This window comes from Rhodamnia argentea, chromosome 2 (genome assembly GCF_020921035.1).
Source record: "Rhodamnia argentea isolate NSW1041297 chromosome 2, ASM2092103v1, whole genome shotgun sequence".
NCBI lineage: Eukaryota > Viridiplantae > Streptophyta > Magnoliopsida > Myrtales > Myrtaceae > Rhodamnia > Rhodamnia argentea.
Genome location: NC_063151.1, coordinates 29175413 through 29201647, shown reverse-complemented (window position 1 = coordinate 29201647; position 26235 = coordinate 29175413). Strand labels below are relative to the sequence as shown.

The 26235-nt window shown below is 42.3% G+C and overlaps 6 protein-coding genes across 8 annotated transcripts; 3 read left to right on the top strand and 3 right to left on the bottom strand.

Moving 5' to 3' along the window:
• Window positions 1-130: 130 nt before the first annotated feature.
• Window positions 131-1764, top strand: LOC115735746 (mitogen-activated protein kinase kinase kinase 18-like). Its single transcript, XM_030667144.2, has one exon. The coding sequence runs from the start codon at window positions 319-321 to the stop codon at window positions 1762-1764; it is 1446 nt and encodes a 481-aa protein (XP_030523004.1). The 5' UTR covers window positions 131-318.
• A 3707-nt stretch (window positions 1765-5471) lies between these two features.
• Window positions 5472-6737, bottom strand: LOC115757308. The gene is made up of 2 exons (XM_030697520.2): window positions 6405-6737; window positions 5472-5867 (listed from the first exon to the last, which is right to left on the bottom strand). Exons 1-2 carry the CDS (start codon window positions 6685-6687, stop codon window positions 5677-5679), a joined length of 474 nt encoding a protein of 157 aa, XP_030553380.1. The 5' UTR covers window positions 6688-6737; the 3' UTR covers window positions 5472-5676.
• A 537-nt stretch (window positions 6738-7274) lies between these two features.
• On the bottom strand, window positions 7275-7676 carry LOC125313698 (glycine-rich protein 5-like). The gene has a single exon (XM_048273530.1). It carries the CDS (start codon window positions 7674-7676, stop codon window positions 7275-7277), a length of 402 nt encoding a protein of 133 aa, XP_048129487.1.
• A 690-nt stretch (window positions 7677-8366) lies between these two features.
• Window positions 8367-9303, top strand: LOC115757227. The gene is made up of 2 exons (XM_030697412.2): window positions 8367-8858; window positions 8943-9303. The coding sequence occupies exons 1-2, from the start codon at window positions 8584-8586 to the stop codon at window positions 9160-9162; spliced, it is 495 nt and encodes a 164-aa protein (XP_030553272.1). The 5' UTR covers window positions 8367-8583; the 3' UTR covers window positions 9163-9303.
• Window positions 9117-13173, bottom strand: LOC115757153 (probable tetraacyldisaccharide 4'-kinase, mitochondrial). 2 transcript variants are annotated; one of them, XM_030697300.2, is made up of 9 exons: window positions 12917-13173; window positions 12499-12622; window positions 11588-11851; window positions 11250-11399; window positions 10871-11080; window positions 10700-10759; window positions 10333-10413; window positions 9578-9983; window positions 9117-9436 (listed from the first exon to the last, which is right to left on the bottom strand). In XM_030697300.2, the coding sequence occupies exons 1-8, from the start codon at window positions 13087-13089 to the stop codon at window positions 9816-9818; spliced, it is 1230 nt and encodes a 409-aa protein (XP_030553160.1). In that variant the 5' UTR covers window positions 13090-13173; the 3' UTR covers window positions 9117-9436; window positions 9578-9815. The 2 variants fall into 2 exon arrangements, with proteins under 2 accessions (XP_030553160.1, XP_048130951.1); XM_048274994.1 differs by having other exon boundaries at window positions 9117-9387.
• Window positions 13174-20679: 7506 nt separating this feature from the next.
• LOC115740439 (bromodomain-containing protein 4A-like) lies at window positions 20680-26235 on the top strand. Of its 2 annotated transcripts, XM_030673960.2 has the most exons (9): window positions 20681-21198; window positions 21691-21736; window positions 21834-21918; window positions 22018-22063; window positions 22155-22253; window positions 23243-23311; window positions 23402-23759; window positions 24025-24170; window positions 24247-26235. In XM_030673960.2, the coding sequence occupies exons 1-9, from the start codon at window positions 20809-20811 to the stop codon at window positions 25675-25677; spliced, it is 2670 nt and encodes an 889-aa protein (XP_030529820.1). In that variant the 5' UTR covers window positions 20681-20808; the 3' UTR covers window positions 25678-26235. The 2 variants fall into 2 exon arrangements, with proteins under 2 accessions (XP_048130943.1, XP_030529820.1); XM_048274986.1 differs by having other exon boundaries at window positions 20680-21198; window positions 21834-22063.

Below are 26235 nucleotides of genomic sequence, written 5' to 3'. Positions count from 1 at the left end.
ACCCCACTCGCTCCTCCGCTCGCCACGTGTCTCCCCGCGACGCGCACGCAGGGGCATCGTCAACTGCGTTTGGATGATGTATGAACGACGCAGAGAAAGCAGACGAAAGAGAGGAGGCAACAGTTGGCGTTGAACTTCGCAAGAATCTTCGTCGTCATTTGTTGGGCGCTCCGTATTTCTACTTCTTTTACCAAACCCCGCCAAAAAATCCTCGGAAGTCTCCATATAAATACCCAGCAATTGGCAACGCGCTCAAGCATTAAGAATCAGACCAGCCATCGCATAAAGAAACTCTCAAAAGTCTCAGCCTTCTTCCCGATGGAGTGGATCCGAGGACCGACCATCGGCCGCGGCTCGACCGCCACCGTCTCGCTCGCCACCACCGTCCCCTCTGGCGAGCTCTTCGCCGTCAAGTCGGCCGAGCTCTCCCGTTCGTCGCCTTTGCAAAAGGAGCGGCTTGTCCTGTCTAAGCTCGCTTCTCCTCACATCGTCGAGTACATGGGCCACGACATCACGCACGAAAGCGGCAAACTTTACTACAATCTGTGGGCGGAGTACTTGCCCAAAGGCACGCTGCTCGACGAGATCCGGCGCCGCGGGGGGCGTTTGGGTGAGCCTGAGATTCGATCGAACACGAGGAAGATTTTGCGAGGCCTGGAGTATCTTCACGAGAATGGGTTGGTTCACGGTGATGTCAAGGGCGAGAATTTGTTGATGGGCAGCGATGGCCTGAAGATTGCAGACTTGGGCTGCGCTAGATTCGTCGGAACACGGCAATCCAGCCGTGTACTCTCTCCATCTCGCGCGTTTTCCGGAGTTGACTCACGAGAGACCCACGATGAGTGCGGAGAACATGGCATGCTGTCGGAGCACGCGATAGTTTCCTCCGACGTCTTCTCCGGCACGCCGATGTTTATGGCGCCGGAAGTGGCTCGCAACGAAGAACAGAGTTTCCCGTCGGACGTGTGGAGCGTCGGTTGTACGGTCATCGAGATGGCCACTGGGAAAGGCCCGTGGGCCGAGTCGGACCCAGTATCGGCTCTTTACCGGATCGGGTTCTCGAGCGACGTGCCTGAGATCCCACGGCAGCTGTCAGACAGCGGAAGGGACTTTCTGGCCAAGTGCTTGGCGAGAGACCCAAGAGAAAGGTGGGCAGTGAAAGAGTTGCTCGAACACCCATTTCTTGATGAATCGAAGATATCCGAGGAGTTCACCAGGAATTCACCGAATGGGGTCTTGGATTCCGGGTTCTGGGATTCGGTGGATGTGTGGGAGAGTCCGAGAAACCGAAACGGCTCCGGCGATGTCGATTCGTGTTCGTGTTCTTGGAGTCCCGCGACAGAGAGGATGAAGAGCCTGATCGAGGAGTACCAGTCTTCGTCAGCCAATCAGAGTTTACCCGATCGGGCATTGGACGAAGAGTGGATCACAGTGAGAAGTAACAATCACGAAGAGGAAGTCAGATACGTTTCGCGACCGACCGACAGTGCCCCGATCACCGACCCGGCTAGCGACGAGGAAGAGCTGGAGAGCTCTCTGCGCGAGGGCCATTCTCATTATCCTAATAATTCTCTTGATACTTTTTTTGTCTTCATTGGTGTAGATTTTAGAGAAGGTTCATTTGATTTCAGGGACAGCAGTAATGTAGTAAGAGTCCTCGCTTGCGAGGAAGAGAATGAAATTGCTGATTCGGCACAACTGCAAGTTCTTCATCTGAATTTAAAAGCTCTGTTTTTTTTTTTGCCTCTTCAGATTGCAGCCTGAAAAGTAGTTGAGTTCCCGGTTGTCCTATTGAGTTCCCTGGACGGTCCGATTTGGCCAGATCCACGCGAGGCTCGCTAGATTTATCGGTCTAGATGTGCCGTCGTAAGCATAATGCACTTGCCGAAAACCCCTTGATGCCCTTTTTCTCGATGCTCATCGATGTCGTTTGTGTTTTAAATTTACCTTCAACAATAGTTTTTTCAAATGAAATGCTTTTCTTTTCTTTTTCTTTTTCCGGCGGAACTCGATTTTATCGAAGCGAAAACGTCCTTAGCATTTTAGTAAAGCTAGATCACGAAACGAGACACAACGACCGAGCGTTTCGGCAGATAGACGTTTCGCGTTGCTGTTCAGGTGCTGTTTAGGTTTGACGGAGATGGTATTAGGAATCATAGCTTCAAATGGGAACACGGGAAAATAAATACATATCCCTCTTTGACCGCGTCATAAGAGCGCAACGGCGTACGGGGCTCGCTACTCCCGCCGTTTACTTCCGTCAAACCGGCGGATTTTTCAAGTCTTTTTGCAAGCGCCCGGCCGTCACCGTCGCAACTTGGGAAACCGAAAAAGGGTGCTCAAGAAAAGGTCAACGCCTTTCTCATGACAACCGCCGATCTCGTCAAAGTGGAGGGAATCGTAGCCCTTCAGCTAGGCACTAACTCCTACAAAGTCAACCCCTTTTCTTTTCTGAAATAAATAAATGGACATATAAATAAAAAGCGGAAGAGGCCAAAGCTAGGGTGCGTGCTGACGCGAAGGGCTGTCACTTTTTGGGGTCAACACGGTGTGGGAATGAGACGGATTGTGCCCATTTTGAACGCACCAATTGGAAGAACAAAGCATTGACCCAAAAAAAAAAAAAAAGAAACAAAGTCAAAGTCAGCTTTCCTTGTGCTTTTGGCTTTTGCGACATCGAATGGAGGAGGAGGACAAAGTGGGAATTAGATTTGGAAATGACGATCACAATCATCTCATATTTGTGCACCGCTAATTATGTTCTTGTTCCGATTCTTCGAAGCTTTACTAGGAAGCCCGTCGTCCCGTGTTTACCAAAGTAACAAGTTATATCGGTTAAATCTTTGAAATCTAATGATCCCGGTGACAGCTTAGTGTGTGGGCTGATGGTTAGAGCGGGACGCACATCCAATCGAATAGATGATTAGGTCTATCTGCAATGACGAGAAAGTATCGATTGAAACTCATTTTTGAGGAATTCACCAAGTGGGGTATTGGTTTTGGGGTTGTGGGAGAGTCTGAGAAACCGAAATGGTTCCGGTATTGCCGATTCGTGTTCGTGTTCTTGGAGTCATGTCACGGATAGGAGGAAGAGGCTGATTGAGGAGTGTGAGTCTTCATCAGCTGACATGAGTTTGACTGATTGGGCATTGGATGAAGAGTGGATCGTAGTGAGAAGTGACCATCGTGTAGAGGAAGGCATATACATTTCGTGACCAACCGATAGCGCTCGGATCATCGATTCAACTATCGATGAGGAAGAGTTCCAGAGCTCTCTATGCGATGACAATTCTCATTATTATCAATAATTTCTTTGACCGTAAACAAATTTCGATCGGTAAGGTCGATACACCAAAACTACATTTGGACAGTCAAATTTAAAGAGATCCACCCCATATATGTTTTTCGTAAATATAACACGCTCACTAAAAACCTCCCAATACATTTTCTTAGATGCACATCGTCCTTTACATGCTTGTGCTTTAAATTACATTTTGCAAGTGTTTTTTTCTTTGTTTCAAAAGGAATTAAGTAAAGAAAGTGTGCTAAAACCTAGCTAATCGAGGGAAAAGACGGAAGATTGAGATGGAGCTTTGGGAATTGAACTCATTTCGGCACGTGGAATTACTCCGCTTTGACCATGCCATTAGGATGCGACGCCGTACGGGTTTCGCTACTCCACCACCGTTGACTTCGCCGGACCACCAATATCTCCGGTGCCCAACGGTTTCGAGAACGGACGCCTTTTGCAAGCGTCGGCCATCACCACCGTCGCAACTTTGGGAAACTAAAGAAAAAATAAAAAAGAGGGGCGCGAGAAAAGTCGAGACCTTTCTTCACGACCGCCCATCTTGTCAGAAGTCAAGCGAGTCGTGACCCTTCATTTAAGCACCAGACTCTTACAAAGTCAGCCCCTTTTTTTTTCCAAAAACAAAAATAACTAATAGATAAAAAAAAGATGATTAAATAAATAAAAAGATGAAGCGCTTTGACTTTTTGGGGTCAACGTGTTGTGGGGATCAGACCAATCGTGCCCGTTTTGGACGCCCCAATTGGAAGAACAGAGTCAGCTTTCTTTGCGCTTTTGGCTTTTGTGGATATTGAATGGAGGAGAACAAGCTCAATCACAATGGGAATTGGATTCGGAGGTTTTGGTAGGCTCCCTTGCCCCGATCTTGATCTTATTCATTTGGCATCTTTCATCCGTACGTCGCGAATTTTGCTCGTGTTCCGATTTCTCGTCGAATCTATCTCTTTTTTTTTTAAGACAAGATAAGTTGCACTGTCATGTGGTTAGCTTGTGTGAAATGTCAAATCGATTGAATATTCGAAGTTTAATAGTCTCGGGTCCAATTGAACCGATGATTGGATCCGCTTGCCCATGCCGAGAAAGTATCGGTCGGAACTCGTGTTGGATCGAGATTTAGGAATCTCTTCTCTTTTTTCTTTGTTTTTTTTTTCCTCTTGCATTCAGGAATGAAGTTTAATTTGACAATATCATCCATTATGTGCTCCTCGCTCAACCTTTGACTGGTCGCGAAGGTGTGCTTCAATTTTTTTTAATTTAATTTTTAGTTTTTGTTTGAGTTAAGGCGTCATTGCAAGCATCGTCCTACAAAAGAGCTCTCAAAGTTGGTTTCTAGATTTCGACGACAAAAACAAAAAGGTTGGTTTCTAGAAAAGCAGGTCCACATTGGATACAAAGATATTTTGGTCTGGGAATAAGACAAGACTTTGACTTTGGAGGAGGTCAACGGATTTGTTGGCAAATGTCGAATGAGCAGGTTGCACGGCATTTTCAATCCCTTTTTTTTCTTTGGAAAATTTGCAAATCTCTCTTCTTCTTTTTTTTATAAGCTTACACATGAAATTAAGGGCCCACATGAAAACACTTCTCCAACTGAGAATCGCTTCTAGCAAGAAGTTGGTTTTTCTCCTTTTGCTTTTGAGCAAAACTTGATTTTTCAATTTACGCGCTTGAAGTTGATTTACGGTTGAGAAATGCGTTTGACAACCGAAATAAATTTCAGCTTCTGGATCGAGAAGAGGAGTTCACGACATAATCCATTCGGGACCGAGAGAAGTGAAAATTTTTTACTTCTCGGATGAGAATCAAAATACGATCAGACAAAATTTTTCACCGAGCAATTGAAAAACACAACCGGAAGTCAAATTTTTTATCAAACGGCTTTCTACTTCGATCAGATTTTTATCAAACGCATTTTTCTGCCGAATGGGCTTCCGGCAGAGAAATGAAAATTTTGAAGTGTTTTCATGCGGGCTCTAAGTTAGCTAAACCTCATGCAGATAGTTCATGAGATCTGAAGCCTTCATTTTTCATGGGGATCTTCATTCTCACATCAATATTTATTATTCAACCATTGGGTATGTGCCAATGCTGGGTCTCTTTTTATTTATCTCCGTTCATTAAATAAGTCCGATTTGAATCGTTAATTGATCAATGAGAAAAGAACATGGCTAAGTGAAAAGCAACTCATGCCGCACGATTTGAGCCATAGTCAAATTGGTATTTTGTATGTACAATTGAGACGACAATAAATTCGGTCTTCGCAATCCCATCGGCGCTATAATCGTCTTCGGATTTCGACGAGCCGCTAACGGACATATAGTGCGACGATATACATTTAATTAACACACGTTCTCTCTTCACCCAAATCACGTGCTAGATTTCGTTGGAGCTTGCTCAATCCTCGTCTGACGAGGGGCCTTTGATGATCCAATGCTATCCATCTCCACATAATCTCTTTTCCATTTCTTGGTTGCTTCCAAGTTGTTCCTCAATAGGTAGAGCTCCTTAACGTAGTAATGCAACCTGTCTATCAATATCCCAAGGAATAGGGAGAAGCCTGCACCGGCACTTCGAAACCGAGTTAGCCTCGAGCTCGACTCATCGTGCTCGAAAAGCCTGACCAGTTACGATTACAATTAACGAAAAGAGGAAGAAGGGAAAAAAAGAGAGAAGAGAGGCATCTCATTGCTATCGGATCAAATCAATGGGCTGATTGGACCAGACCGGATATGATCGGTATCGCATTGAAACGTACAAAAGTAACGACTTGATCTGGTCTAAAGATGGAAAGAAAGTTCCTAACAGTCTCAGGTTTGTTTGCAAGAGCTTATCTATGGTGCGTTTGGTTTGGCTTTGAAAGCAGAAAACATGGAATTGGGGACAATGAGCCAAAAGTTTTGTCCAATCCTGTCATAGTGGTGGCTGGGCCTATGAAGCTCATTGAAGCCTCAGCCCATACTATAGTCCACATTAAAATACTGATATGTCGAGAAAAAATTATTTCAATAAAATAACTCCCAATCCCTCCTTCCTTAAATATATCATATGACAATCGCATTAGAAATGCAAGGAAAGAGCATGGTTTGTGATTTACCCAAGAGAGATGCTTCCAGAAGGCTATTTGCCATGAGGACCTGATCGGTCGGGTTGATTATGGTCGCATCGGCTAGGCCTCTCTGGATGCCCAAGACATTGTAGACCGCCGAACTGAATACGACCACCATGGTCATCGCCACGGTCCCCGCAACGAGCCGCCCTCTTCCCCGCTTCAAACGGTCCAGCCCCAGCATCAACAGCATCCTCAGAGGAGTTTTAAAGAGAAGGACAACTACCAAAGCCATCTCCAAGAATGCAAGGCCAAATAAGAGGTGAATCATCTTCTCGGAGAGACAGTTAAAGGGATTTGAGAAATCAATTGGCCCTTAGACTCTGTGGACTCTGGCCCTTGATATAGCATCAGGACTTTTTTGCTGATGAGGTTCGGCTTAGGTTTTGAGTTAAAGAATATGTACTTTTCCTTTGAAATGGGAGCACGGGATACCTTCCTCCTTAGGGAAATTAATGCGTACAACTTTTTGATATTGATTTTTAAGCAAGTTTGTGCATTAAGTGAACGTCTTACCAAAGAACCTTTCGGAGGCCAAACAACCACGATTCTCTGGGGATCTACAAAAACTACAATTCGTATCCACGCGAGATTAATGCAATAGAGTGTTCGAGATGAGCATGGATAACGTAATGGTTTTTCCGAGAGTAGATTCGGTTTGAATGATCGCATGTGAAGTTATATCGGTTAGTATTCAGTATTTCATTTATTATAGTGGAAATGATTTTTTTCTTTTCATGATGATCAAATCAAACATACAGGTGAATGGTGAATCAGTGAAAAACAATTATGCATGGAGTGCATTATTTAGCAGAGTGTGCATAGATTTAGTAATGCAGGTCTAGTTTCAGCAATTCTTCAAGGAAATCCACCTCCAACGCCACCCCCGGCACCTCCGCCAAATCCTCCTCCAGCCCTGCCGCCGCCTGCCCCACCAACTGCCCCTGCCCCTCCTCCAAACCCTCCACCAGCTCCACCGACAAGCCCGCCGCCCGCTCCTCTTCCACCACCTCCCCCAAGCCCACCGCCTCCCCCGAGACCACCCCTGGTGCCAGCGCCTCCTCCCAAGCCAGCACTGCCACCTAAACCAGCGCCACCCCCCAAGCCACCTCCACCGCCAAGGCCGACACCATACCTAGGGCTGCGGAAGAACGTCTTCTCTTCCTCAAAAGGATCAGGCCTTTGGCCCTCAAGCTTTCTAACACCGGCGGAGCAAACAAGAGCACTCAAGAGCGCAACAAGAACCGACTTAAAAACCATTATGACTCCAATGCTTAGCCCCCAATATCAGAGTACTGGTAGTATTGCTCGGTAAGAACTGAAGGGTCGAGAGAGGGATTTATATAGAAGAAGTGAAGCTAAAGAGAATTCATGGAAGAAGATGTACGGTTCTTGAATGAATTTTCGCTCATCTCCTTAGCTACAAACACGTGTTGTGACGCAGTTTAATGCATATAATAGTCGACTAAGTCCCTCCCTCTGAGAAACAAAACTCATGTGCATCGGTCCGTTTCCACAAATTGGGAATGAAGCCGCTTCTTTAACGCGACGTCCTATTCCATGATTTCTTTCTCTGCAACACTACTAGTAGTAGTAGTAGAATGGTCCCGCGAAGAATGTAATAAACCCCAAAAGGTCAAAATTCGGCAGGGGGACCAAATACAAGCTCCATCGAGATTAAATGTCATGGACAATTCAGCATCCTTTGTAATTATTGATTCAAAAGTACGCCCCCCATCCTCGTTTGGATCATCTAACATGGTGTCGCCCACCGAAAATTTGATGGTTCAAACAAGATACCGCCCGAACTGTTGGTTTCCGAAATCGGTCTTAGGTATTCGTTTAGACATGACATGAACCATTAACTAGCCAAACTTAACGCGACTGGAAAATTTAAGATTCGCCACGAGCGAAACTCACATGATTGGCACAAGTTTTCATGTGCCTGAGTTCAACTCTTTTCCCAGCCCGATTTCAGATCAAAGGAGTTCTATAATTACCGGGAAGAGCGGAATGGACAGGCCAAGTTAGTGATTCCATTGTCGGGCATGGCCCGCCCACATTGGCTGGCCCGAACCCGAAGATATCTCCTTATCCTCCAGATTGTGCCACGGGTCTCGTCTCTGCTGCTGCTTCTACCGCAAAACCAAGAACGAAAAATTCCCCAATGAGCTTCACGTCGTCATGCCATTGCCACCCAAAGCTTCTCCTCTCTCCTCCTACCCACATCCCCTCCATGAAAATGAACCGCGACCTCCTCTCGCCCTCCACGGGCCGCCGTCCTAGCTTTCCCCTCGGTAGGCAAGCGACGGTGGCGTCGCGGCCGCCGACGTGGCGAGAGCTCCCTCTCGGAACCAGCGCAATCGCCGATCAGTACGGCTCTACTCTCGCCGCCGCTGCTCCGGCGAAGACGGGCGACATATCGGTGTTCCTCCAAACGGGGTAAGTTGGCTCGACGCTGCTACTCGAACAGAGCTCCTTCTGCAGGTGTCGCGTATTGACTTGGTGACTCGGGGTTAATTGCAGTGCGGTGCTTCTGCTTGCGTACTGGATAGCGAACTTCGTCGTCCCCGACTTGATATCCAAGTACTTGGGGTTCGACAAGATAAACGAGGACGAGAATTCTGAGGACGATGATAGAAAAATATCCTCGGAAGGAGGAGGAGGAGGAGAAGAGAGAGATAGAGGAACTCAAGCGAATTCGACGATGACGAAGAAACGGGGTTTCGACAGCACCCGAAGCTGACATGTACATTTGGTCGGCTTCAGTGTTTTTGCATTTTCATCGTCCATTGCTGTTCTCCGAATGCCACCATCTTCAAAATGAAGGTATTCTGTCAGGCTTGATTCCTGTAACTTCGACAATAATAAAAGCAAAGACAATTCACCATCCTCTATTGTGTAAATGCCCGGAATTTCATGAAGATATTCGGATTTTTCTCTGGTTCCTTTGTTGAAGAAGCAGTTCTTCCTGCAACCACTGCAAACATTTTAACTTCATGCGGCAATGATTCTTCAACCTGAATATCAAACAGATATTTAGGATGAAAGAAGGATCTGAAAGCCTGGCACTGTCCTTAAGAACTAAAGTTGAAGAAATTAGAATGGTAAAGTTTCGACACATGAGAGAGATTGCAGATAGCAAGTAGCAATAGCGAAACCTTTTTTAGAAATATGGATCGAGACGGATTTGGGTGAAGGATGTAGGAACAGGAAGGTCCTTGGATGATTGGCCTTTTGCATAGTCCGAGGATGTTCAGACTCAGATCATGTGATTAGCAGCATTGCTCCTATCAGAGCATCCATCTCCACCATATTTGTCTAGATGAAGAAAGCATTGGAAACCTGAATGCGGGCCGGTGGAAAAATACGCCCGTCATATTACACATGGCACAAGCTTTAAATATGGGGTACATCTGATAATTTTACTTGTAGTAGTTCCTCCAACAAATTCTTGAAGCAAATTCCACTGCATCCTTTGTGAGGTACAAACTGCAACTTAGCAGAGAGCGCCCAAGATTTGTAAGGACTTAGATGCTTCAAAATCTCTGGATCTCGATCATAATCCTGATAAGAATTGCCAGAGTGCAACATTAGAGGTTCGCTTCAATAATGTTATAGGCTCTTGCCATAGCCAGACAAGATTGAGTTTCCTGTGTAGCTGCCTCATCAATGTTTTACTCAAAAAGACTCTTGGAATCGCAGAAAACTCTAGGCACCTCAGTTTGAGAATAATCTGATAATTTGTGGGAAAAATATTAATTTCAGGAGCATGCCAACAGAGTGCGTTTAAAATTGCATTGTATGTAGGATTTGAAGTTAGCAATGAGACGTGCCCTGTAATTATTTAGAAACCTGACCCATCCAGTTCATAAGAACTGCATAAAATGGGACTCCCGGTGAATGATCATCTCACCTTTTCTGTAACGATGACGATTGGCTTGGAACTAAATTTGGTCTCCAAGTCCTCAAGCTGCTTCTTTATCATCTCAATTTCCTACCAACCAATGGTAAATCAAGAAGACATTGGGATAACAAAAGGTAGAAGTTCTGAAGCAGTTGACTGGTATTTAGCAGTTGAAACATCAAGTAACTGGCTTGAAAGGGAGCTTCTACTAATTAGGCTCATTGCCTGATAACGTAGCCATCTTTATCACCAGATCGGCACATCACAGGTCTCACTCACAGCATAATTATGGGACTAACAAAGTGTATCTATGCAACAGACATCCAACTATAGTATGATGAAGCGGAAAGGGACAAGACAAAAAAGAGATGACTACCATGGTCTGAAATAAGTGATGGTCGCTGAAGTCCAACCGCTCAATGTGAATAGCTCCAAGCTGCAGAGACTTTTTACGTCAAAATCAAACTAAGCATGAATTAAGAAGCCTTTCACCCAGAACTGAGAAACGCTTCCTTATATGCTGTTAACATTCAGTAGAAAGCAATACCTTTTCAACGCTCTTGACAAAAGCATCTGCAGAACCAATCGCAGAGACACATAATACAACATTGTTGGACACTGCCTCTAGAGGTATGACAGAATTCATGTTCCCTACATCAAAGAAGTATGATGGAGCCATGCTGGTGAAGAAAACTCCTATAGATTTGTTAACTTCTCGAATAGCAGACTCAATGCTCGCGAGAGTTTGCTCAGGCACCTGTGAAGCACCAAAGCATTATTCTAGCTCGCCATATTTGTCTGCTAATGCAAACTCACAAGCATCAGAACTGCATGAGTGAGAAACAGAAAACATGCATCATACTACATAGAGCTATGAAGTAAAAGTAAACAAAACTGCACAAAAAAGAGAGGCAGAGGACAGTTACCAGATCTGCGTTATGTATAACAGCAATATTTGCTCTCCAAAGTGCTGTTAAAGGTTCTCGCAGAGGTCCGAGTGGAAGTAACTGATGATTTCCCCATGGGCATAACCCATTAACCATCACTATATCCAGATCACGCGACAGTTGCCAGTGCTGCCACCCATACAAGTAGATTTTACAACTATTCCATTGACTAAGCAAAAAACATGACTAGCCATAAAGCCGCCACGGAAAAAATCACGGTACAAACTGAGCTAAGACTAAAGTAGCCAGGAGAAAGCTTTCCACACATGATGACTTTTGTATCATAACAACTGAAGACACAATTTATAGTGGTGTACCTGCATTCCGTCATCCAGAATTGCAGCACCAATTTCCTCACAGCTGTGATTGGAACGAATCTGACCATAGCTCCCAGCCTTTTCCCCCAGTTTCTGGTCATTAGAGTCTCCCTTGAGACATTCACGGGTACGAGGGTCACGGTAACCATACTGTTCAATGAAAGCAGCAGCAGTTGCTGCACGATTAGTGCCGACACCAACATTTGCCGACTTCCCAATGAGACGCCTTTGAAGCATTCTAGCTTCATCTCCACCAGCATAACCCTGTCCAGGAAGATATACAAACAAAGATCACCCCCTAGAAGCATAAACAATTTGACAGTGGAGTTGCAGGTCCAACCTGATTTATTACTCTACTTGATAATCTAATAATCTAGAAAAATGTCAGGGCTACCTATAGAATATTAGGGTGTAGTTCATACTTCCCATCGACAGGAAAATTTGTCCCTATCTAGGGACACCAGAGAGTTTTCATAGTTCAAATTCATGTTTTGTTGGTAGTTTGGGCTTGGACCCATGAATGATTATTGTTATATATAATCTATCTCTTATAACTGAAAGTTGTTACAAAGAGGTGGAAAGTGCTAAACATAGTGAAATTTGCTGGATGTAGTCCTGTATTAAGGGTGAACCAGGATAGATATTGTATTTCTATTTCTCTTCCTCGCCTTACTCTCTATTTTGTTGTATTTGTGCACATAATCCTAACGTGAAACAATGGAAATCCCTATGTTTAGCCCTTCAAATGAGGCAACGCAGGATCTTCTTAGCTTCCCCTTATAGTTCATACCGAAACCATAAGTTTCTAAGAAATTCCATCCAACCCAACCATTTAGAAGAAATTCCAAACATTCAAAGACTGAGTCGTTACAAACTCCAAGTAGAGCCAGCAGAGAGAAGGAAAAATTTACCCTGGTGAGAATAAGTGGCGAAATGCCAGAATCAGCTAGTAAAGCTGCAATGAACTCAACCATCGGCGTCTTCCCATTGCCTCCCCAAGTCAAATTTCCTACGCTTATCACCGGCACCGGCAATCTCCACAAGCGAAGCGCCACGAGAGAATCATTAGAACAAACAACATTACTACATCATTGGCCAGACTACATTGATCCATTTCATAAGCTCGTCTGCTAAGAAAAAGACTAAAAATGCAGAAGAAACTCCGCCACTCTTCAACGATCCGATCAGAGCTACAAAATCTTGCCGTTTACAGGCACGCGACTCAATTGATCGAGGCGCTTTCACTTCACTGACATGAACTCATGCGAGCTTACGGAACTCTCGAGTTCAACTTCAATTCAAGCAGAGAGAGAGAGAGAGATGTGTTACCGGTGCTTGGAAAAGAGGCGGAAGTGGTAGAGATGGTGTCGGAGAGAGAGAGCGAGGCCGTACACGGCGGAAGCGAGGGACAGAAAAGGAAGGAGAGAGCGGTGAAGCGAAGGGAGCTTCGAGTGATCTCGCGAGTACGCGATTTCGGTCACTACTCTCCTCAGCTTCTCCATTGTTCGTAGATGCTAAACGCTCGATCAGCGTGAAGAAGAAGAAGCGAGCTGTGAGGAACGACTTGCTCCGTCGGGGAGCGAAAATACGGTGCGGTGCCGTTTTGTATTTTCTCTGCCCACAGGGTCCTAATTAGTGATTTCCACGAAAACGTTCCGCTTCGTATTTTTATTTTCTAAATTACAAGAATGAATTCATACTATAAAACTTCATATCATTGAGATTATAAAAATTAGGATAATCGGACACGAGAATTTATATCTCGATATTTGTATATTGTAAAAATTACAGATATTTACGATAAATAAATTAAAGTCAAACGTGAGTAAGATTTGATTAAAATAGAAAGCCAAAAATAAGAAAAATTATCCAAACATGCTCTTAATTGTTAAGATATATAATTGTTGAATGGTGAATTGAACGGGATATAAATGTGAATTATTGATGATACCGCCTTAAATTACAATTGAACCAAATTATGTGATCCGAATTAATTTTTCGGTCGGTGGGGCGTCGACAATGGCCAAGCGAGGTTGTCGGGGTCCTTGGCGAGGGCCAATGACCCCATCAACTAGAGAGGGTCAGAAACAAGAGATGGCCAGGCCCTTGCGTTTGGTGGGCGGGGTTGCCGGCCATTGCCAATGTTCCACCATAGTGGGATTGCGACCACAGGCAGGAGGGCAACCCTCTTGCCTGTATTTTTTTTTACTTTAACTTTTTTAAAATTTTAAAAAATAAAAATAAAGAAAAAAATCAAAAAGCAAAAAATAAAAATGCCCTCAACCAACCGGTGAGGTCATGCATTTTTTAGATTACTATGCCCACCCCAAGCTCTTATTTGAAACAATATCGCAAATGAATGAGCTTCAGATTTTATTTATAATTTTTCGTAAAAATAATTGGCCTTCAAACAGAAACTCATATTGCTATAATCTCGGGTGGAATAAAGGCCACGAGTTAAAAATGTAGATGACATGCGAAATAAGGAAAGAAAAAATTCAATTTAAAAAAAAAACCTCGACTAGGAAAAGGCACTTGCACGAAGTTCTGTGAGGATCACTTTGAGGTGCATCGATTTTGCAAAAAATACCCACGTCAACACCTATCACGCCTATGACAAAAAAAAAAACGTCTATTGCGTCACGCAAGATAATCGGCATTTATGTCGGCGACATCCTGCTAAAATTAGATGAATACATCGACAAATTGTCAAAATGTTTACTACTAGATACTAGATTGAAAAGTTTAAAAGCATCCGTACATATTAAGACACAAGATTGACGCCCTTCAAAGTGGTCCTCAACCCTGAATTGAAACCCGTAAATCCAAGACAAATGTACTGTGGTGGAAGGGGAGAAGAAAGTGACGCACGTGGATGTGTCAGTTATATTTCCAGTCTCCTTTGGGTCTATTCAAAACCCAACAAAGTGCATGCTCGTGTTGAGTTTGAAGAGACGCGACTCTTTAAATATAACTTTAAAAAAAATTCACTTCTGAAGCGAAATTTCTGCGTTACTAAATTATGTACATTATTAAAATCCATATTTTATCCATCGCATCTTGCCTTAGAATGATGATATGCCTCAATCTTTTGCTGCGATTAATCCGTGAAATTCAATTTTTAAGATGGCTTTTAGCTTAATTCCGATGATTCGAAAAATTAAACCGTCCTATCAATAAATTAAAATTACAATAATGCATGCGGCTTCTTCGTTTAGATAAACAAAAATTATTCATGTTATGGAGTTTGGTTTTTCATATTAGTCAATTAATCTTTTGCATTAGAACTCTGTCGTGCATTACTTACAATTGGATTAATTCAAGCGGGAAGCGTCAGTTGGACATTTGTCGATGCCATTGCCGTTGCATGCCAACTTCCCTCTAAACGACAATCCGAGCGTCGGAATTAGATGAAAAAGGTCTAAGCTTTCACTATACTTCTTCGTTATGCTACAGAAAATTAATAGGCCTTGCAAAAGTCAACTTCCTATTTTTGTTGTACGACCATAAGTAAAAAAAACTTCTATTTTTACTGAACCCAAATTATTATCCTAACAAAAAATAAATATAATAAGGGTTAATACCACGAAAAATGCCAAATCGGTAGACTTGTGAATAATTTATTCCAAATTATTTTTTGGGCACAAACAAATCCAAGCCGTTATATCCATGACAAATGTACTCCAAACTATTTTTTTTACAATGAAAAACTTCAAACCTGTACATCCGTGATTATTTACTCTAAACTAGTACACATATGATAAATTTATCCCAAATTATCTTTTTAACTATTAAAAATCATAAAATAATACACATGTGACAAATTTATCATCCGTTAGTTTTTATTAAATTGGGTTAATACCACGAAAAAACCCAAATCGATACATTTGCGACAAACATTGGATAAAAATCTCAAATAGATATACTTGTTAACCGTCGCGTGTCATCTAACTCAGTAATTTGACGGTAAAATTTAATGAAAATTAATGGTGGGCAAATTTGTTGCACAAGTTTAGAACTTTGATAGTCAAAAAAATAGTTTGAGGTAAATTTGTCGCGGTATATCGGTTTGGGATTTTTATGATCAAAATATAAGTTTCGGGTAAATTTCCCATATATGTATCAATTTATGATTTTTCGTGATAAAAAATAATTTGGAATAATTTTTTCGTGGATATATAAATAAACATATTTTTTTTTCATGATATTAACATAATAATGACAAGAAATCCCACATTCAGACAAGAGGTGTCTTTGTTCGAAGAACCAAAACTGTTCTTTTTCATCAACTTCTCCCCTAGCGCGTGGTAGTAACGTCGGCAGTAAACAATTTATACACATTAATAATTTTCCCCCGACTATTTTATCTAAAGAAATGGAGATTATGGCTCAAACAAAATGTTTCGACTCTTATGATAATTCGACCAAAAAAAAAAAAACTCTTATGATAACGCTACGGGTTTCCCACGCTGGTTCTTCCTTTCCAATTTTTTTTTTATGATAAACAAAAAAGATAGTGGTCGACTTTGGCTCCATTTGTTTTCCGAAAAATGTAAGGTTTTCGAAAAAAAAATTCAAAAAGTTATTTTTCAGGAAAATGACAATGTTTTTTTTTTTTTTTGTAAGGATGACAATGTTTTTTTGTGTTTGGCCAAACTATAAAAAGACCCGCAAAATATTTTTCGTTGTTTTAGTATGGAAAATCATATTTGATTTTCCTCCATGGACTCCTTTTAATAATTTTTTATTTTTTCTCTTCGTTTTTTTATTTTTTAAAATTCAAATTTTTTAATTATTTATCCTTTTCTTTTGTTATTTTTCATTTTTTCCTTTTGGTTTCGGCTAATCACCGGCCATAGGTGAGCTCGAGGCTTTACCGATCCCGGAGATCTCGGGCTCACCCAAGGTCGACAAGCCATGAGCTCGAGCTCGGGGATCGCCAAATTGGCGACCTCCGGACTCTCCACAACGAGAATCCATGTCTATATATTTTCGTTAACGATGAAGAAAAATTTCGTTAGCTATTATTTTAAGGAGAATATTAACAACCGCACCCAAATAGATAAGTTTCTTCATATGATCGATTGAACAAATTTAGTTGGCAATTTCATGTTTGGAACTAGATTTTAGCAAGGAGTGGGCAGTCAATATTATCCAAAATTTCCTAATCTCCTAGGCTATGTTTGGTAGATGTCCAGGATAGGATAAAAGATGGATATATCCAGGATAAAATAATCATAGGGGAGGGGTGGGATAAACCAGTATAAGATTTCACAAGAGCAGATACGAGGTGAACCAATTTTTTCCCACAACCACCACCTCTCCGCCGTGTTGTGCTGCCTCTCTGCCGTGCTAGGCTGCCTCTTTGCCGCGTTGGGCCACCTCTTCGGCGATGATGAGCGAGAAGTGTGGTCACCTCTTTAGAGGTGCCGGGTTGGGGTCTCCGGCCACAAAGTCGAGTATTTCCACGACCTTATTCTTTAATTGATCGTTTGGCATGATATGAGATTAAATCTTTCGTTCTTTAACCGCTTGATCCCTTTCAACATTTGGAAAGGGTCTCGACATGTTATGAATAACTTGGATTATCAACTTTCAAGGTAGCTCTCTTGGACGACCATCTTCAACGTGTAGAAATACGTTGAGTAATTATATTTTTCAGTACTTGTTTACTCACTTGACAATACAATGAGCAAGGCCAACAATTCATTCTCAAAGGATTTGACTTCAAATCAAGATCTGATTCTATGGGCCTGCTCCATCAATGTTGTGTTCGAATTCGGATGGCACAAATCTCTGCTCAATAATAACTCACTTATCATTACACATCATTTAATGATTTTTAAACCATACTAATGTTTCAACGAAGTAGAGTCGATCTCGATCATATCTTACCTCTACTTATCCGACTTTAAATCCGCAATTTATAAAATAATAGAGAGGATATGACAAAATACTTAGATTTATTTTCATATTCTATTCAATCTTATCCCGACTAAAAATCAAGACGATCAAATGCAGCCATAGTGACAAGCTTTCCATGCCGGTTATAGAAGGGCCAAGCTCTTCCATTATTCTGCTGTTAAGCTCAATTTGAGAGTGCTCCGCCCCATTCCAATCGCCTTTCCTCTCCATTATTCTGCCTTAAATTTATGATCAAAAACAGAAAATTGCCCTAGGTGAGTTGATAAGAAAAACATCTCCATCGTGCTCAATAAGAATTTGAAAAATAACTTGCCGATCGCTAGGTGGCCAGCCGTCGCCGAGGTTCGCGGTTGGCGGAGGAAGGAGGAAAAAGGAGAAAAAGAAAGAAAAAAAGAAAAGAGAAAAAATAATAAACAAAGAGAAACAACAAAAATTATCAAATAAAAGTTTCGAATTTTTTAAAAACAAATAAAAATGAAAAGAAAGTAAAAAATAATTATAACGAAGGAAGTGCGAAAAAGAGGAAGAAGGAAATATGAGAAAAATATATATATTTTTTACTTTTGAAGGGTTTTTTCCATGGATAAAAAGTGTTTTCTTAAACTATTTTATTTGCCGCGAACCAAAAGCCAAAAAATCCGAAAAACGTTCTCCTGAAAGTTGTTTTCCTCGAAACAAATAGAACCGAGTTTATAAAAAATCGAACTCCATTTAAAATTATTTTTTTATGCTCTTTCATTTTTCCAAACTCTCTACGATAGTCACGTCATCCTTGGATTTGTTACTTATAATCTTCACCGTCTTTCTCCAATAAGGCTTCGGACAAGTTGGTGAGACACATGGGTCTTAGACAGTTAAAGCGATGAGGTTCCCGGGTTCGACTCCCAGAGATCGCGTTTTGGGGGACTTGTTTGGTTGTATTGGCAAAAACCCCCACCATCTCGAGGAATAGCTCATTGCACACATCACACTCAAATTCGATTTATAAATAGATGAGTTGTATACCATCCTTTCATTGATTTCTCCTAATTGCACTTACTTCTCATAAATATTTCATTTCAATTGGAATTTGGTTATTCAAGTATTGATCGAAATACCCACAAAAAGGAAAAATTTCAAATAATTGCATGAAATGAGGTCATTCTCTCGAAAAAAATGCCAAATATTTTTTTCCTCAAACAATGACCTCAACTGGCGACTTATATTCAAATAAGGGCTTAAACTTGCCGGCCAGCCAACACATGCTCGTTGTGGCGATACTGCAAGAGGTATTTTCGTCCAAAGAAATATGTTTTTTTCCTTCTTTGTCGAAGCCATGGTTGTTGTCATCGTTGTCAATCCCCTAACATTCAACCTTTAACGGCAATAACCTCGAATGGCACAATTTATAGATGAATAGCAATTTTACCTGACAATCGTCGATTGTGTCAACTCCACGCATCTTCTTCTTCGACGATCGCTCCGCATCCTCTTTCTTATTGGGATTTGACTCAACGTGTTTATTCGCTGCCCGTTTCTCGATATGTCATTCGTCTTCTCTTTCATTCTTCTCGGTTTGCTAGCCACTCCCCTTCCGAATTCAATTTCAATTTCTTCATAGTCTTCTAATCTTTGTTTCTTCTCGTGCTATGTCGTTAATGTTGAGCGGGTAGTTTTCTTTCGTATGTATTTTGATGCACTCGCGATGATTATAGGAATTGTGCTGCTCAAGTGAGGTCTCTTTTAGGATAAATGCGTTAAAAATCCTAAAATTTGTCATGCAAGTCCGATTGAGTCTTAAACTTTAAAAAAATACAATTAAGTCATAAAACTCGTCGAAAAGCGTAATTGAGTCTTAAAACTTTCAAACAATGTAATCAATTTTTAAAACTTATCAAATGAGTGAAATCAAATTCTTTCGTTGATTGCACTCTTTGAAAGTTGAATACTCGACTTCGTGACATGTTTTAGGGTTTGATCTTGATTGTACTTTTTGAAAGTTGAAGAGTCGATTTCGTGACAAGTTTTGGGACTCGATCGTTATTTTTTTTTTTTATAAGTTTTAAGACTTAATTGTAATTTCATAACAAATTTTAGGACTTTTAATACATTTATCTTGATTTCTTTTTTGGATCTTCGATTCTGTATGTTGGGTTGTGGCATGAAAGTTACCTCTGGCGCACCACTCATAGTTTCTAACAACGTTAACTATTGGCCAACCACTGCTTCTTCTCCTTCACCAAAAATGACGTGAAGCTCGTTGATTTCGCGTGACAGCTTGAGGTCAAACCGAAAGAGAGTTCAAGTGGGATCTACTGGTTGCCTCGCCTATTCGTCTACCACTTTGTCACTGGTGCAGTGAAGAGAGGAAAGAAGAACGAACCACGTTCTGAAATCGAGATAGAGACGGATGAGATTTTGCCTCAATGAACGGCTATGAAGAAAGCTTTTAGAAGACAAATGAGATTTTGCCTCACTTCAAACTAAGTAAGATGTTCTCTCAACGGTGTCGAAATGCTTAGGAAGAAGAAGACGAACAACGAAGAGAAGAAAGAAGAATGAGAAATGTTTCTGAACGAAAAGATCCTTGGTCACGCCGTCGGAATGAGCATGTATTTGCTAGCCGACACAAATCTAGCCGATCGACGAGCTCAAACCCTCATTTGAATATAAATGATCACTTCAAAATCTTACTTGAAATAACGACTACTTCCGACCTTGGCCTCATTTCAATCTTTCATTCAAAGTTCTTTAAAAAAATAAAACGAAAACAAAGTCAACTTCCTTTTGCTCTCCTCGTAAAGATGATTGAATAATGAATATTGAAAAGTGTGAGGCCATGCCTAAAGTCTGAATGAGGAGAGGAGGAAGTGTACGCGCAGTACGCGCCTACCTGCGCGTACAAACCATCACCCACGCCATCGAAGCTGTAGAAACTTGCAAAATGACAGGAGGCAACCTGTCTATTAAAAAAAAAAAAAAAAACAGGAGGCAACGGGCTGGCCGGGCAACGGGCAGCACCAAATAGCCCCCGTTTCTCCCATCTCTATTGACGCCGTTTTCTTTCCCTCGCACCAATCAATCATTTCCACAACCTGACCCCACATCCCCAACCTCAGCTTCGGTTGCTCAAATTCTAGGCTTGGCCTCAGGTTCGGCCAATAAAGTCCTCTCAGAAGGGAAATGCAAAGGCAAGGCAATATCGAAAAATTAATGGAAGCAAGCAAGGAGAGAGAAAGTCAGTGCGAGAGTCTCTAGAGAGAGAAAGCGTGTGTGTCTCTGTGTGTGCGGCGCGCGCACTGTGCTTCCAGGGCGAGATGATGGGCCAGATCGTGAAGAGGAAGAAGAAAGGGAGGCCGCCGAAGTCGGATCTGGCCAACCGCTCGCCGAAGCCCTCGTCGGCGCTGGAACCGGACCTCCGCCGGAGCCTCCGCCGGCGGAGCGTCAGGTACACCTTCATCGATTACGACGACTACATCGACGACGAGTACGACTTCGACGAGGAAGAGGAGGACGAAGACGAGAGGAGGAGGGCGAAGAAGCTGAAACTGGTAGTGAAGCTCGACCAGGAGGCGCGTGGCGAGCACGCCCTGGACAGCGGCGCGTCCAGCTCGGAGGAGGAGCACGGGGAGAGGAAACCGGTGAGGAGCGGCGGCGGCGGCGGGGACGAGGATGCGGAGGAGATTGGTGGCGATGACGATGAGGAGGTATTGAAATTTTAACGGGACTGTGCAGCGATAGGGTTTAAGCTGAGACAGTGTGCAAAATGGAGATTTGTGTGGATGGACATAGAAAATTGCACTGAGATTGCGATTGTGTCCAGCTCAGACGAAAACACTGAGAGATTTTTCTAATTGGTCCAGACTTGTAAATTACACTCTCCAACTTTCTCTCTAGGTCGTTCCCCAGAGAGAGGGGGAGAGAGAGAGAGTGAGAGTGATAACGGTCAACTGTCGATAACTAACGCAAACAGAATCTAATCACGCTCGCCAGTCCCACCTTTCTCTCTCTACCTCTGTATTTAAAACCTCAACTTTGCTTGTACTTGCGTGTTGTCTCTTTCTTGTCTGCCTTTGTCTCTGTCGAGAGCTCTCGTTTTCGTACATGACCAGTCTTTTGCTTCTTCTTCTAGTAAGAATATTGTGTCCGGTTATACGTTTGCGTGGGTGCTGAGATTTTTGTCTAATGGACTTTTCCAGGAAAGAGGTCTCAGAGAAAAATCGGCAGTGCTCAATTCTCCCCGAGGTGTGGTCTCATTCACTGGGTTTTCCGATTTCTGGTTTGAGCTTTCGAATTTAGTACTTATGTAATGCATTTGAAACTTCTGATTTTGTTTGATTAGCAAGGCCGAGGTCTCCTGTTCCTTCATCAGGGATTCCGCTACCTGATAAGAGGAAGCTCGAGTTGATACTTGACAAACTCCAGAAGTGCGGTTTGCGTATATGTTGTGTTTCCTTTTCAAATGAGTATTTTGTAACCTTTTTCCCTTGTGAATGTCTCAATGGTCTGTGTTGTAATTCTGGCAGGAAAGATATTTATGGTGTTTATGCCGAGCCTGTTGATCCTGAGGAGGTATTTGCAATTTCATCCTTTTTAGTGTTCTGAGTGGCTACCATACAATTTGATGTGATTTTAATAAGTGCATTTCTTGCTGGTTTTGTAGCTTCCAGATTACCATGAGCTTATTGAGCATCCAATGGATTTTTCCACTGTGAGGAAGAAGCTTGCCAATGGTTCATACTCTACGTTGGAGCAGTTTGAGGTGCGCATCCTTGCTTGTTTGCACATTTATATTTTATTGAAGGCTGAGATTCCTGCGTGTCAAGTTGATCATGAGTTCCGTTGGTTTGACCATTTACTGGATCCTGAATTTTATATGGTGATTTCTCCACTTTCCCACTTCTTTTCGTTGACGGGTGTTTTGGGGGACTTTTTCATGTTATCGACTAATTAAAAACACTGAAGAAACAAAAATAGGAAAAATGAAAAATGGGTGCTGGGTAGTGTGGTGATTGGCGAGCAATAGCTTTACTTCATTTTCAGGCTAGCCCAAAGTATTGGCTCTTTTGTCCTTGGAGCCTAATCTTCACGCCATGGCTTTGATGTTTGCTGGGCTGATTTTATGATCGAGAAACTGTATTCCTGCATGAGTGCACAAGTTATACGACGTGGAATGCAAGTACATTTTATCGAATGAGATGGTGCTCCTATAGTTAATTACCACATAGCATTTTGATTGTCAAATTCTAATTATGAGATTGGTGGATATACTTTCTGTGTTTAATGAAGTCTGAAAGGATGATTCCCTGGTTAAATTGTTTAGTTCAGCTTCTTTCTTTAAAGTTCGTATCCATAGGAGTCTTTAATGGAAGGTTTTGATTTGGTTTCTGGTTTTTGTCTTGCGGGCGTCAACCATTATCTCTTTCTTGGCATATTTAATCATCATGGATGTGAAATACAAGCTTAAAAATATTCTTGGTTTTCATCTGATTACTTTCTGATAAATAACATGGCCACTTTTGTATTTGTTTCTTACCATTCCTGTCATCTCTATAGGGGAAGGTATAAGTTAAATGTGATTCACTGCCTTATTTCTATGTTTTGATGGGTTTTTGATTGGTTAAATTAGATTATTCCTTGTGGTGGACCTTCCAGCTGTGAAAGATTATGATTGTGCTTCCGTTATTGATGCTTTGCAACTTGCGACTTTACTTTCATAATCTGCGATTATGTTGTCTTTGTTCAATGCAGAGTGATGTCTTCCTTATTTGCTCCAATGCTATGCAATATAATGCGCCAGATACTATATACCACAAACAGGTATAAATTCTGTCCTCGTCCCTTTCCCTTTTTATAAATTTAGTTTGCACTTTAAAATGTCCTAAAGTTATCTTTCTGTTTCTTGAAAAGGCTCGTTGTATTCAAGAGTTGGGGAGGAAGAAATTTTTGAAGTTGAGGATTGACTTTGAACGCTCTGAGAAAGACAAACTAAAGATTGACTTGGAACAGTCAGAAAAGGAACTTAAATCTGACCAGAGAACGAAGTCCAATTTTTTGGCAAAGAAACAAATGAAAAAGCACTTCTCCCAACCTGTACAGGAATCTGATTCTGCCGGCATCACTTGTGCAGACGTCCCAGATGTCCTAAATAGTGCCACCACAAACCAAGCTGCTGGTTATGATAGACTGAGCAATCTTGACAGTCCTGTCGAGGGCAATGCTATGCAGATGGAGGCTAACGTAGAGAAAGCAGAAGACCTATCTTTAGGTATGATAATAATGTGCTTTCATTGGCAACTAGCATTGGTAGGTAGTTTAAATCGTGTATTTGTTGATAATTGGTATCAATCAATGTGGGAAGAGAAGGTTAAAACTTATTGTTGGGGTCTGATGATCTGACTAGTCTTTGGGAGACACGTGACTTGGAAAGTTATCGTATACTTTGCTTCAAAGAAGCAAGTTCCTTTTCAACTGTTGAATTTGAATGAAATTGATTCGGAGAAAATTTCTTCTCACTGTTTTGGCAATTTCAGGTAAAGGTCCTCCATCGAAATTAGCACGGAAGCCGTATTTGCATGATGAGAATCGTCGTGCAACTTATAACACAACAGAAGAATCCGTGGTTCAACCTGACACCATATTTAGTACATTTGAGGGTGAAGTTAGGCAGTTGGTTGCTGTATGTAACGATGAAGCTCTAAGCCTTTTCTGGAGTTTAGCTCATGTAGATGTATAACTTCTCTGTTTTGAATCAGGTGGGGCTTCCTGTGGAGTATTCTTATGCCAGAAGCCTGGCTCGTTTTGCTGCAACTCTTGGTCCTGCTGCTTGGAGACTTGCCTCCCAGAGGATTGAGCGAGCTTTGCCAGCTGGATGTAAATTTGGCCGAGGATGGGTTGGAGAGTATGAGCCCCATCCTACCCCAGTTCTACTAGTTGACAACCGAATGATGAAAGATTCTCCTCTAGGAACAAGATTGCATAACCGAGATGAATTGAAAATGAATGAATTAATAATCTCTAAAATCCAAGAACCGGCCAAGGAGCATTCGGTCAGTCAGCTTGCTTTGGAAGGGAAACCACCTTTTCCTGTTGGGAGAAGATCCAGTACTACAAACAATGCCAATGTTCAAACAGAGAGCCCATTTCAGAAAAATTCGAGTGAGCCAAAGATAAAAGTTACAGAACAATTTGAATTGAACTCTTTGCCTTCAGGAGATCACCAGAATGCCGAGCATGTTGCAGAGAAGAAATTTTCCAAGAGTTCAGAAGCAGGGGCTTCCACGTCTGGAGAGTCTGTTTCAAGAAATTTAATTCATCAACATTCAGGGATTTCAGGGGCAGCTTCTTCCGCAGCTAGGGAGCAAGTTTTGAAAAACACTAGTCCGCTGCAGTGCATGCCAGCTCAGCGGCCAGATGCTAATGGAGTGGTTACTAGGGGTTTGCCCAATGGGAAGGTTGCAAGTAATAGTTTTGAGAATAGCAGGATCACTTCTATGTCTTCTGTTGGTATTCCAAATCAAATGCCCAGAATGATATCATTTCCCCATGGACAGGACCATGGTCTCAGCGACCCTGTTCAGTTGATGAGAATGATGGCTGAAAAGGCTCAAAAGCAACATAACTCTTCTAATCAGGCTGCAATTGATGCTTCATCGGTAATGACGCCTTCATCTTCCATAAGAAGAGACGATCAAAGCAATGCCGCAGCAACTGCTGCTAGGGTCTGGATGTCCGTTGGTGCTGGAGGGCTAAAGCCGGTTATCGAAAATCCCTGCATGCAGAAAAGTCAAGTACCTCCAGCTTTTCCACACAGTTTATCTCATGAATATCTTTTGCACGTGGCTCGAGTTCGTGGTGAAATTCCAGCTTCTGGGATGATGCAATTTCAACCTCCGAAAAACAGTTTTCCAATCCAGACATTTGGACGCCCTCCCATTCACTTGGGCACCGAAGCCCCATACCAAAATAGGCCAGTGGTTTTCCCTCAATATATGGCAGCTGACTTGTCTAGGTCTCAAGCAGTCTCTCCTTGGAGGGGTGTTAGTCAGCATACACAGCAGAGGCAGAAGCAGGAAATGCGTCCTCCAGATCTGAATGTTGGTTTCCAGTCACCAGGTTCCCCTGTGCCGCAGTCTTCTGGTGTTCTGGTTGATTCACAGCAGCCAGATTTGGCCTTGCAACTTTGAGACTGATGGCTTACTGTCAACGTGGATGACGGAGGAAGAGAACAGGAATTCGTGGCTTCAGTTTTCGGGAATGTGAAAGTGAATATGTTCTTGGTTGACGGGAGCCCTTGGAATGCCACTTTGTTAACATGCCCAGATAGTCCAGATGACCAAATGAGGCAAAGTCCCTGTTGAACTGAGATGGTTGTTTGTCTGATTGAGGACGAGCATTGGCTTCAAAGTCAGAGAACTCCCAACAAGTGTCAGTGCCAAGAGGTTGCCACGGGGTCATTGTTGTGGTCTGTGTAAAGGTAGCGGAGCATTCTGTCTTATTTTTCCCCTGACAATGACGACTAACTTATCGCGGCATATAATCTAAGTTACAGTTTACGGAGATACGAAGTTAGGATAGTCTCAGAGAAGGGTCTTGTGTATGGAGTCTGTATTTGTGCCTTCGACTCAAAAAGAAAATGTAGAGATGGACGGTACGATTTTTGCAGGCCGGTGATAGTTTTGGATGTAACAGTTCCTCAGTGCCTATCTTTGTGATATTCCAACCCTTGTTTTACCCTTCATTTA

Coding starts and splice junctions, on each gene's coding strand:
- LOC115735746 (XM_030667144.2), top strand. CDS start 319: ATGGAGTGGATCCGAGGACCGACCATCGGCCGCGGCTCGACCGCCACC.
- LOC115757308 (XM_030697520.2), bottom strand. CDS start 6,687: ATGATTCACCTCTTATTTGGCCTTGCATTCTTGGAGATGGCTTTGGTA. Junction 5,868..6,404: donor TCTGGAAGCATCTCTCTTGG/GTAAATCACAAA, acceptor GTGCCGGTGCAG/GCTTCTCCCTATTCCTTGGG.
- LOC125313698 (XM_048273530.1), bottom strand. CDS start 7,676: ATGGTTTTTAAGTCGGTTCTTGTTGCGCTCTTGAGTGCTCTTGTTTGC.
- LOC115757227 (XM_030697412.2), top strand. CDS start 8,584: ATGAGCTTCACGTCGTCATGCCATTGCCACCCAAAGCTTCTCCTCTCT. Junction 8,859..8,942: donor TCGGTGTTCCTCCAAACGGG/GTAAGTTGGCTC, acceptor GGTTAATTGCAG/TGCGGTGCTTCTGCTTGCGT.
- LOC115757153 (XM_030697300.2), bottom strand. CDS start 13,089: ATGGAGAAGCTGAGGAGAGTAGTGACCGAAATCGCGTACTCGCGAGAT. Junction 10,760..10,870: donor TTGTCAAGAGCGTTGAAAAG/GTATTGCTTTCT, acceptor AAGTCTCTGCAG/CTTGGAGCTATTCACATTGA. Junction 10,414..10,699: donor ATCACTTATTTCAGACCATG/GTAGTCATCTCT, acceptor ATTGGTTGGTAG/GAAATTGAGATGATAAAGAA.
- LOC115740439 (XM_048274986.1), top strand. CDS start 20,809: ATGATGGGCCAGATCGTGAAGAGGAAGAAGAAAGGGAGGCCGCCGAAG. Junction 21,199..21,690: donor GTGGCGATGACGATGAGGAG/GTATTGAAATTT, acceptor GGACTTTTCCAG/GAAAGAGGTCTCAGAGAAAA. Junction 23,760..24,024: donor AGCAGAAGACCTATCTTTAG/GTATGATAATAA, acceptor TGGCAATTTCAG/GTAAAGGTCCTCCATCGAAA.